The sequence below is a fragment of the Plectropomus leopardus genome, chromosome 15, assembly GCF_026936395.1.
Source record: "Plectropomus leopardus strain MGB_pleo_1.0 chromosome 15, ASM2693639v1, whole genome shotgun sequence".
Lineage (NCBI taxonomy): Eukaryota > Metazoa > Chordata > Actinopteri > Perciformes > Serranidae > Plectropomus > Plectropomus leopardus.
In genome coordinates this window covers 30,106,536-30,118,408 of record NC_142190.1, presented here as the reverse complement: position 1 = coordinate 30,118,408, position 11,873 = coordinate 30,106,536, and the positions used below count along the sequence as shown (strand labels likewise).

General features: G+C 38.2%; 1 protein-coding gene across 1 annotated transcript; it reads left to right on the top strand.

Annotated features, from left to right (window-relative positions):
• Positions 1-4,743: 4,743 nt before the first annotated feature.
• On the top strand, positions 4,744-11,310 carry LOC121953090 (zona pellucida-like domain-containing protein 1). Its single transcript, XM_042500033.2, has 10 exons — positions 4,744-4,828; positions 5,580-5,800; positions 5,888-6,072; positions 6,805-6,877; positions 7,371-7,468; positions 7,798-7,878; positions 7,959-8,127; positions 8,224-8,320; positions 9,271-9,294; positions 10,224-11,310. Exons 1-10 carry the CDS (start codon positions 4,744-4,746, stop codon positions 10,346-10,348), a joined length of 1,158 nt encoding a protein of 385 aa, XP_042355967.1. The 3' UTR covers positions 10,349-11,310.
• The last annotated feature ends 563 nt before the right edge of the window (positions 11,311-11,873 follow it).

The following is an 11,873-nucleotide window of genomic DNA, read 5'->3' as shown; positions in this document are numbered from 1 at the left end:
CAGCTTGACAATTCATTTATGCTCTGGAAATGCTTATGGCGCTCGCACATTACACAAAGCAAGAATGGGCAATAAAGACATGGAGATGATGTCATTGTTCCCAAAACGTTGTGTTTTACATGTCCACATGGAATGGCAGAGTTTCCAAAAATTACTGTTTTAGTAACCTGAAAATCTGTTTGCCTGTGAAAGTGCAGAGGTACATTTCTATATAAATGTAGACAGGGCCTTTTATTGTGCATGTTCATCTGTGTAAAAAATTATGCTATTAAACCAACATCTTGATATGGCTTAACTGTCAATAGGATGGATGTTTTGGCAAAGGTGCAAGTGCTCGTTGCAACAGATTTTGACCAATTTGAGCACACAATTTGGGAGAAACTAGCCTTTGTGTGCATAGAACAAGTCTTAGATCTTTTATTTAAACTCGCAAAAAAGTGAGAGAAAAAAATGTTGCTTGTATGTTATTATTCAAAAATGATGAACGGAATTCAGTTAAAAATAGATCTTTTTTTCCTTCTCTTTCTGAACAGCTGTTTGGGGAACCCAGAGGAGGTAGAGATAAAAGTATCTCACTTTGCGCCTTTATTGTGGGGATGATGTGACATTTAAAACACAGGAGACAACTTTATGATAATTATTCCTTTATGTTGTAAATTTTGTCATTTTACATTCTATTATATATCATTTAAAGGCTGTCTTAATAAGGAAAACATTAGCTAAATTTTAAACAACAAACAGTAGACCCGAACACTGTATTCTCTTGGTGAATCTACCGGAAAGGTCACTGATGTAAGTTTGTCAATCAGAGAGCTACATCCAGCCATTATGTTTGGCAGGAGGAACTGAGGGTCAAATCGCTCAGTGTGCCTTCTCATGTTGTCCTTTATACAAATGGAAGCAGTCACGTGTTTGACATTTATTGGGGAGTATGCTGGCAACACACCGAGCAAAATGACAGTAAAAGTTTTAACACAACCACTATACCACTCAACTATTGAACAAATCTGCCCATCAGTGTTTATGTACAAGCAAAATAAGATGAAAGAGGGGAGTTGTACACACATCACGTATGTGCAAGGATACCAAAAAACAGCGTACATGAGGAAATAGGTAACACCTGAACAATTATTCCATGCCACACAAGTTTATTTAAGACAACATTTCGTTCCCACTTGGATCTTCGTCAGTTTGCAATATTGGAAAAGATGAAACCACACCTATATTTATATATAATGCGCACTGATAGGCTGCTGAGCTCTGTGGTGGCAGGTGCAGTTAACCACCTGAACCACTAAGGATCAGAAAACAATTGGCAATCAATAAATAAATAAATCACATAGAAAAAATACATAGGGAAAGAATAACAGTGATGTCAAGGCCATAGTTCAAAACACCCAGCATATCTTCTCTCATTATTATCGAAAAAACATTGTATCAAGATTCTTTACATCAAAATTTATCTTTGTATCAAAATACTTTATATTCATATTCACACATATAAAAGAGACACCTTAAAAACAGATCAAGTTGCAAAAAAGGGAAAAAAAAAAAACCCAAAACAAAGCAAAATACCCAGGGTTGAAGGGATTTCAAAAAATGAATTCTGATTTGAATAAGGTTCTCTTTACTTACATTTAAAACCTTTTCACAAACATCACTTTTAGGCAGTGTTACAGTCACAACCAGCTCCTCTCCTCCTTTCCTCCTCCAATTGATGTACACATCAACAGCTTTATTTCTATTGCAGCCACGTATGGGAGCGGCCACATATGAGGGATTTCTGGGAGGTAATAGTCCACGATTTTACAGAGTAATTGTGGATTCCAAACTTTCAGCTCAACTTTTGAAGAGTTTTGTGATGCAATAACACCTCTTGTAGCACCTGCTGCATCATGAGGGAGCCAGTTCCTACTGACAAGCACATAGCCATAGCATTATGTGACCTATAAAAGCCAAATAAAGTGTTTCCTTTGCAGTTTTGTGTAATATGGCTTTTTCAAATTGCTTGAAATACCACCTCAAGCGAAAGTAAATAGTTTTTTCTGGAGGTTTTTTTTAAATTGACATGTTTCCATTAGGCAATTTCAGTTTTTGCAATTTGAGGGTTAATGGAAAGCCGACTAATGTGATAAATTTAATACAAATATATTCTTGTCATGGTTGGGGTGTTATGTGTTGTATTTCTTGCTTTATTTTGTAGTTTGAATCCTCATGTGTCATGTTTGCTTTTCCACTTCCTCCCCATTGTGTGTTTTGCCTCCTCTTTTGATGGTCCTGATCAGTGTCACCTGTACCTGATTAGCCTCAACATTGTGCCTTCCTCCTCTCTTTGGCTGCAGCCTTTTTTGCTCCTTACCTGTGTTCGATCAGTTAATCACACCTGCTGTATTTAAGTCCCTGTCTTCCCCACACTTTGTTGGTTTGTCTGTTGTGCTCTCCGGTCCTGTGTTTGCTTTCTGTTTTGCTCCTCATGTTCCATCTTTGTTTCTATCTTTGATTTATACTTTGTTTTTGGGTGATTCTTAGTTTAGTTTCTTGCTCTTGGATTATTGCCTGCCTCTGTGTCTGCATTTGGGTCTACACCTTTCACCAATCCTGACACATCTTGGTCAATTTTAACAGAGCTTTCGATCTCTTTAAAAGAAATGTCCCACAAGCTGCAAATAAGTAAAAAAAATAAATAAAATTACTACTACTGCTGCTACTACTGCTAATACTACATCTACTACTAATACAACTTATAATAATATAACATTTTAAATGAATAAAGTTTAGGGGGTCCAAAATGATATTTTGGTCATGGGAAAAAGGGTTGTTGACAAACAATTTTCATCACAGTCTTTGTCAATAAAATGAACACTGATTCACGTATATTTATTCTCCCACAACTATGCACCTCAGACCAAAAGGCTACAACAAGCATTTGCTGGGCTGTCTTAATGCAGCTCAAAAGATAAAGTAAATCATTGTCAATGTGTTACATCATAAATATGCAGCCTATCTGAAGATGTTGGCAGCTTGCAGTAAAATCTTTTATTGTTAAACACATCTGATCTTGGAAATATGTTCTAAAAGGATTTTTGATGTTCCAGCAACAGATTAGGCAGAGCTGAATGCAAGATCCAGAAATACAGCATGTTTGTCTCTCCTGGCTGGCTCAGCTGACTGAGTCTGGTGCCAGATTAGTGCGCTCTGTAAGCACCTCGACAAGCCTGGTATTCTGGCTTTTTGCACTCTTGCGTCGCTGAGCCTGTGCTTTTTTTATGCAGGTGACAGCCAGTGCACCACCGTGCTAAAGATTATTGTCTTTTCCGTGTTAAGAAGGCATAACTGGAGGGATAAACTGATTTTTCCATTTTGAAAACACTCCTGTTTAATATCAGGATTTAGGAATTAACAGCTTCAATCACACTGAATTCATTAGTTTCCTCAGGCCTATGCACTGCACCATATCAAACACTGCGCTTTGTTAGAAGGCCCTCCTTACATAGTATGACTGGATGGAAAAGCAAACAGTAATGGACATCTTCTACCCTGACAACACAAACAGAGCTAAAGCCTTTATAGCCTCTCAGCTGTGCTGTTGTCGCTGACAGAAGACAAAAAGCTGTGAGTCCATAGCTGTTGTGTTACAGTGATGACACTGAGGAACACTCATTCCAACATTAGGTTTTGTTAAGGTTAATAAACCTAAGATAGTTAGAGAAACCCAACTAAAACCTGTTTTTTTTTCCAACACACTCAAAATGAATTACAATTAAATGCCACTTCTGCTGCAATCTGTGTTAGGTATTAAGTACTTATTTTTTTAAAGATTATTTTTATTGGCTTTTTGCTTTTATTGCTAGGAAAGTTTAAGTGTGAAAGGAGGAGAGAGAGAGAGGGGGGACGACATGCAGCAAAGGGCTGAGCCCAGAATCAAACCTGCCTCTGTACATGGAGTGTCTGCTCTACCAACTGAGCCACTGGGCACCCCAGTATTAAGTACTTTTAATTCATTGTTCATACTGCTGTGTGTAATTCTCACTTAACCCTTTGAATGAAAAGTGGTGTCAGTCCAGGTTTCAAAGTGTTAAATACTGATGAATCAATGTCTTGACCTCCAAAAAAAAAAAAAAAAAAAAAATTCCTTCAACCAATGTAAACACAGCACCCAAGTGTAGTACCTACAGCGACCTCTGGGACGTGGAACGATCCCACAGGATCATCTTCGCCTCTGCTAAAGCATATAGCCATTGTTATTGATACATAGACTCCCACCTAAAAAAGGGCATCAAAGTATTGTGTATGGTCCCCAAGGATTTAACACTTACTTCATCAACTCTCATGTTTACATTCTAAGGGAATCAATATGTTAAAGAAAAGGGGCCAGGCCATTGTTTCTGGTTTGCTGTAAAGACCCACTGTGTAGGGTTTCACTAATCACCCTTAAGGTATGGTCCATGGAACTCCCTGTACAAAAGACATGTTCCCAAACACTGAAGTCAAGGTGGACACACCAAACTACCTTGACCTTGTTTCTGTCCAATCATGAGAAGGTAACATAGCTATATAAGAAATCCCCAACAATCCTACATATTGTTCAAAACAGGAGACAAGCAGAAAAGAGGATAACAGCAGTGGGACAGTTAAGGTGGGTGCCAAGTAAGGTAACAACAATAACATCTACAGAACTTCAGATTCTTTAAAATCATCAGATTTTTTGTCATCACAGATATATCCACACTAAGGAGGGCAAAGATGATCATTCTGAGCCTTGTTGTCTTGGCGTCCTTGGTGTCCAGAAGCAGTCAGTTAACGTGTCTAAGTGATTTTCGACGTCCAGGTACACTATGCCAGCTTCAGCCTTTTCTGATTTGTTAAGCTCTTTCTATGTAGGTCCTGGAAAAGTATTTAGGTTCTCATCTATGGTTTATACCGAGCTTATTACTTGATTTTGACCACACAGGACCCTATGGAGTGTCACAAAAGCGTCAGCAGCAAAGCAAGAAAAATGACTAAGTCCACTTAAAGTTAGGATTTGACTTCCAGGTTTTGATGATTTTTTTCTTTAAAAAAAACTTTCAGAGGTGTGGACTTGGAATCGAGTCACACTTGACACACAAATTTGACTTCAAACTTGACTTGACAAAATCAAAAACACTTGCAACTTGAATAGGACTTAGATACAAATGGCTCTTGATTTCACTTGGACTTCAGCCTTTTGACTTGAAAATACTTGATACCTTCTCCAAAGGCAATTTGAAATCTGAAACATAAAGAAACAGGACAGAAAAAATGTATTCTTTTGTGGGACTGGTTAATAGTGCAATGAAATGAGTGAGGCTGCTCAAATACTGCAATGACAAACAAATATAATTTTTAAAAAGGATTCATGATTTTTATTAATGTATTATATTAAACTTTAAATGGCATTGCATTTGGGGATTAGCTCATTATGACTTGTTTAGGACTTGAAACCAAAGGCTTGGAATTTGACTTAGGACTTGAGTGGAAAGACTTTGTCCCACCACTAAAATTTCCAAGTGGAAGTTATAAAAAAAAAACTTACTGATTTCCTATTTCCTGTCTTCTAGAACACACTGACATCTCAGTTGAATGTGGCACATCTTCGATTGGCCTGGCTATCCAAATCTGCCCTGTCGTCTACACGGGCTACAACGAGTCTCTGCTCATCCTCAACCACATGTTTGACAAGCTGGAGTGTAAAGGAACCTTGGATGAATCCGTCACCCCTCCTGTTGTCAGGTTTACCTTCCCCCTCAACATGACCAACGCTTGCGGCAGCACATTCATGGTCAGTAAAGCTCAGTGGAGGAGTAAAAATGTTTTTTTCAAAGCATCCTCCTTTTTTTATGTCTGTGCTTGACTGTGTCACCTTTAGACCACCAGCACAGCCGGCACAGGGATCTTTGCTGACTTCTCAAACATCCAGACGGTTAATGTCAGTGGTGTGGTGCGCTCCCACGATCCAACCACGGGGGTAGTCACCTATAATGCTGAGCTCAAGTATTATTATTCCTGTGCATACCCACTGGAGTATCTCATCAACAACACCCAAGTGGACGTGTAAGACTTTTAAAAACAATATATATTTACTGTACATGTTTTTACATGGGGAGATTGACAGTGTCCTACCATTCTGATGGTAAGTATTCTATGGCAGCTGTGCTTTATAAAAGGATCATTTGGAATTTGAAGAATTTTACTATTTTTCCGATAGTCAGACAAAATCATGGATACCTTTTTCTCCTCTGAGTGCAGTTTATGAATGTTAAATGGTGATATTAAGCTAGTTTTGCTTGGTTGTCGATACAATCAAGACATAAAAATAGTAATACACAATCCACAGATTTATGCAGCTATGTCCATACCAAGAAAAGAAATTCAAATGAAACAAAATTAGTTACTTTTTTCAAGGATTTATACCTTTTTTCTTCAACAATTTATTTTTTAAAAAAGGGCACAATTATTAAACATTCACAGAATATAAAAACTCAGCTTTGCACATGATGTAATTCTCTACATCTGAGAAGCTGCTGAACCAATACTTTAGTGTAAAAAAGATTACCAGGACAAATTGTGCAGATGTGTTTGTCTTTAGACAGAGTGAAGACTAAGTTACAGAATTTTCAAAAAAACTAAACTATCCTCTTATGTGTCATCTGTCCTGCTCACACTCTTTTCTCCTCTGTTGGTGAAAATACTCTCTTGGTGTAGAGTAACATATAGGATGCAGGCAGACATATTTCTTCCAGCCAGCTCCTCCCTGTTTCTGACACCACCCCTTGTCTTATTTAGGTCAGCATCTTCCATTGCAGTGAGGGACAACAATGGAAGCTTCATCAGCACTTTAAGCATGGAACTCTTCAGTGTAAGTTGAGACTGAATAAGTATGAGATATAAATACCAAATAACTGTAATTGTTCATTCGCCTCCATGCTGCTTTCTTTTGTTTACTTACCTGTTTTACTAGTGCATCTTTGACCTTGAATATGACTCACCAGTAAAAAACAAAACAAACAAACAAAAAAAAACCCACACATAGAAACCTGCAGAGCTGCATACAGGGCTCTAGTCCAGCAGAACTGGAAAAGCAATCCATTGCCTATTTTAAGCCTGTTTCCACTTTGCAAAAAAAACCAAAAAAACAATTGCATAGATGCAGTCATTTTAGTGGAAAAAGGGTATTAGTGTAAATGGTTATATCATCATTTAGTAGGTTTCTTTTCTTGTTGTATGTCCACATGATCTAGTGTGTTTTGTTACTGACAAACAATCAGCAAACAAGCTTCCAGAATGAGGGGTGTAAAATATGGATCATTACAAGCCTTCACAGCTAACCAACTTTACACTTTTGTTGACAGGATAAGAACTACACCAAGCCTCTCATCATACCATCGCTGGGCTTAGAGCTTCGAACCAAAGTCTATGTCCAGGTCAAAGCAGCCAACCTGACTGATCAGTAAGAGCATCCATCTGCTGACTCTGGTGTTGAGAACAAAACATCACACATTTCACTGCATTCTTAAAGCTCTGGGGTCTCAGTCGACCAAGTCTGGAGTAGTCAGACCAATCTTCAGAGCGACAGAGAAAGGTGTGTAAGTGTACATCATCATTCTGGGAGAAATGCCGGACAGGTTTATAACCACAGTCTACACCTGCTGAGACAGACTACAGAGGTTCCCACTCCAGAGGCACACTAAATGAACACAGATGACTGTAAGTGGATTGTATTACAGGTCTTAAGTATTTTAACACTATCTTTGAAGCCCCTTTTTCTTCCCCCACCAGGTACAATGTCCTCATGGACCGATGCTACGCTTCCATCTCTCCTCATCCCACCAACTCCACTTTCTTCAACCTGTTTGTCTCGTAAGTCCTCAAATCTCATTCTGAGGAGAGCGTCAAAGCCCTTATCAGGCCAACACTGTTTTCTTCTTGATATCAAACAGGTGCTCGAGGGATCAGATGACCACCATGAAGGAGAACGGGGACAGTCACCACGCCCGCTTCTCTTTCCCGGCCTTCAGGTTTGTTGAGCAGCAGAATCAGACGGTGTCCACCTACTATCTGCACTGCATCACCAGACTGTGTGAGATCAGCACCTGCAATGACTTTAAGGTCAGTGAGGGATCAGTAAGGAAAAAAAGACATTTAGACCATTTCTGCTGGGAATTCTTCAGGTCTTAGTTACATTCATTTTTTCTTTATGTGCAGCAATGTAACAACAGGAGGAAAAGAGATGTTCGTACTGGTGTTTCCGAAGCCACCACCCTGTCCTCGGCCATTCCCATTGTCACCAAAAATGAGAACTGTAAGTATGGCTGTTTCTTGACATTCAACACTGATCATGAGTTAAAATTAATAGAAAAAGAAAAGGATAGTACAGAGTAGGGTTACAATGGTATGAGATTTTCACTGTATGATAACTATCTCAGAAAATAAAGTGGCTTCACAGTATTACAGAATTATTATTATTACCAATCAAAATTACCCTTAAAGGCATGAAAACACAAGGGTTAGTTTTGGTTGAACAATTGTTTTATTGGTATAATTAAAACTTGAAACCTTTTTTTTTTTTAGAAAAAAATGGAAGTATGTGTAATGAGTCTCCTTTTGAAAATAAAAAATAAGGGTGAGATTTTCTGATTCTCTGTCCAGTTGCATTATTTCAATATTATAGTTAACCCTTTAAAACCTGATCGAATTTGCTGGATTAAAAAAAAAAAAAAGTAGGCTCTCTTGCTAAGTAGCTCATTGTCTTTTTTTCCCCATTTGTTTAAAAAAAAACAACGTTTTAATACTTGTTAAGGGCCTCTGAAAGCAGCACAGAAAAAAATTATGTCAATCCAGGTTTCATGGGATTAAGCAAATATACACATTGTATGGTAATCATCAACTTTCATATGGTATATTGCTTTATCTGTAATACAGCATAATGTGCCACCCCTCAACACCTGTAAATGTATAGATAGATAGATATACTTTATTGATCTCAAAACTGAGAAATTGGGGTATCTCAGCATCTTCTTGAGGTCATGCTGGACTCTCCTCAGCTCCTCTCTGTCTCCAGACCTAAAAGCCCTCTTCTTTTTGTTAAGAAGTTCTTACTACAGTATCACTGTAGTAAGTTTATCTCAGACTCTTTAACTAAGTCCAGTTTGAATGTATAGAGCACAAGAATCCCCTTTTTGAGTGTTTTTATGTGGTAGCTCAGAAATTATCAATTAAAATTGATTTTCTCCTTTCATCTCTCTCTTACAGCACTGACGGAGTCTAAAGAAGGAGGTATGTTTAATCCTCTGTAATGTCTTTCCTATTAGTTCACCTAAAAATGAAGAATTAAAATTCTAAGAGGAATATAAATTTATTCTTTATTCCTAATTCATAATTAGCAGCAACACCATCAGTTGCCCAATGATTGCAGCTGCCAGACGAAAATGTTGGCACTGTACGTTCCTGCAAACTCTAGTTATGTTACATTTGCAAGTTTTACACATATGTCAGTGTTTATAAAGTGACATAGTATATGCACTGACATTGTCACTGGGAGACGAAGGAGATGGCGGATGATGTGTCACCTAGGCGAGACATCTGCCATGCTGCAGACCGGTGTTCAAGACCACCAAAATTTGTGCATATCCCTCCTAATGATGAGTCAGTCATTCGTGCATAACCCGTGTATTTTGGAAGGCTGCAACTACGTGATGAATGCGTTAACAGGAGTAATGAAGGAAGCGGTCTTGATCGGTTGGAGTGGTGGATTGGTCACAAAACACAGGACTTTCCCCAGGAGACTGGTGTTTGACATGGAGTCATTTTAAGATTGGCCCTCACCATGATTCTTTTCCTAAACCTAATCAGAATAACTTTACTTGCCTAAACCCAATCTCCATCACTTTCAAATAATTTCGTAAATTTATATTTAGGACATGATGTCATTCATGGGGCGATAATTGATATTATATGAGCCGCTGTATGAGGATACATCGTTAAGTGAGTCATTGTTGTGTTCCTATATGCCTTTTAGGCACCAAAGATGGGCGCTGTGTAATAAACTGTTGCTCAACGTGTGTGCTGCGTAATAATGTACAAATGTAGCTTAGAAACTTACAATGCCAACATTTTTCTGGCTTTTAGGTTGCCTTATCTGTGTACAGATGATGCTTTGTGGTGAGGCGTGGTTAACATGTTTGTACCGGTTGTGTTGTGAGCAGTTCAGTCCAGCAGTGACTCGGACTCCAGGATGGGTCTCGGGATAGCGGTGGGCATCCTAACTCTGGCAGTTGTTGTGATTGGAGCTGGAGCAGCGATCCTTTACCAAAGAACCAGACGCTTTTAAAGGAGAGCAGGAACCTGTACGCTTCAATCTGGACAAGCTAACCTGTTGGATGAATCGTGTGCGGCGGCTACCCTTCCCACAAAACCTGTGGTGTCGAAATAAGCTCAGCCCCAAATCGCTTTTAATGGGATTTTTTTCATGTAGCATGTATGGTTTTGTTGTCTTATGGTTATAGTTGGACTAGAAATGTACTGTATAGATTAGTTTGGAGTGGGAAATGAAGAGTAAGAACCTTTGCACAAAGAGATGCTTTACCTGTTGTGGTAGAGATGCTGCATTACGTGATGAAAAGCTTAAGTGTTGTGCACTAGTGCTCTTTGGCGTTTAAAAGCATAAAAAGGAAACAACTTGTTTGTAGTTAGGGGAACAAAATGATCTAGGGCAGTTTGACATATTTTATCAGTACAAATATACAACAAACATGTGATTCATATAGTGAAACTAAATCAGTGAGGCTGAATGAATGTTTTTGGTTACAAGCAAAGTAGTTTGAAATTAAAGACTGTGAAAAGTTTTTAGTTTTAACCCATTGTTTAATGCATTTTTTTTTATTGTTTTGTTTTTTGTTTTTTTTTTTAGGTTTTTTGCATTACTCTTATTATCTTTTGACATTTAAATACCACATAAAAACAATCTCCCTTGGCATTATTCATTACTTTACATAACTGGACTTTTTAAAACAATATTGCACGCTGATCTTGATCGTGTTTGGTAATTTTTGTATTTTCTTCTAGAATGATTGTTTACATTCAATTACAAAGTAAGTGGAATAAAACAAATTGATGTACAGATAACGGAGAATAAAAGCTTTTCATGATGTCTTCAGCTCCTTAAGCTTTCCAAAAGTGTATCTTGGATGTTTCAGCTTTTTTGTTTTTGCATGGATAATGCTGCGAACTAGAAAATGACTGAGTGACATATATCTATTTTCTTATTCTTGTGTGTTTGCCCATGACCCCATTAAATCCCAGCTATTTATGGGACGCATGTAAAGAAGATATATCTAGTTAACGGCTCACCTCAGACCACAAAAGCGGTTCACATGTCGCTGAAACCAGACTTTGTCACTTTCTATACAACCTGTTCTTTAACATGACCTTTGTGAGGACTCACACAAAAAACATGAAAAACAATAAAGAAACTCCAACACCGGTTTCTTTCTTTTGAAACTGAATATCACTGTCAAAACAAGGAGTCATAAACAGCTGGTCAAGCGGAGGTGGTGGGAAAGCCCTCGGGGAAAGATATCAGCTCCCCTCTGCGTTATGGAATTAGGGCAGTGTAACAGCAGTCCACTTTTAAAGGGACTCTGTGGAGGTTTGGACCACTAGTGGTGCTGTAGAGAAATGTTTTGATGAGTTAGTGAACACATCGCTTGTATCACATGGACAAGGGCCAGTGTTGAGCAGTAATGTGCGACTAACATGCTATAGTAATGATATTTTAGCATTAGCTGGAAGCAGAAAAAGCTATATTTTATATTATTTAAACAGTCACTTTAACACTACAACTTTGATCAATGCAC

Excerpts from the sequence above, each read along its gene's own strand:
- LOC121953090 (XM_042500033.2), top strand. The coding sequence starts at position 4,744 with ATGATCATTCTGAGCCTTGTTGTCTTGGCGTCCTTGGTGTCCAGAAGC. Across the intron at positions 5,801-5,887 it reads CTTGCGGCAGCACATTCATG|ACCACCAGCACAGCCGGCAC; the intron begins GTCAGTAAAGCT and ends TGTCACCTTTAG. Across the intron at positions 7,879-7,958 it reads TTCTTCAACCTGTTTGTCTC|GTGCTCGAGGGATCAGATGA; the intron begins GTAAGTCCTCAA and ends GATATCAAACAG.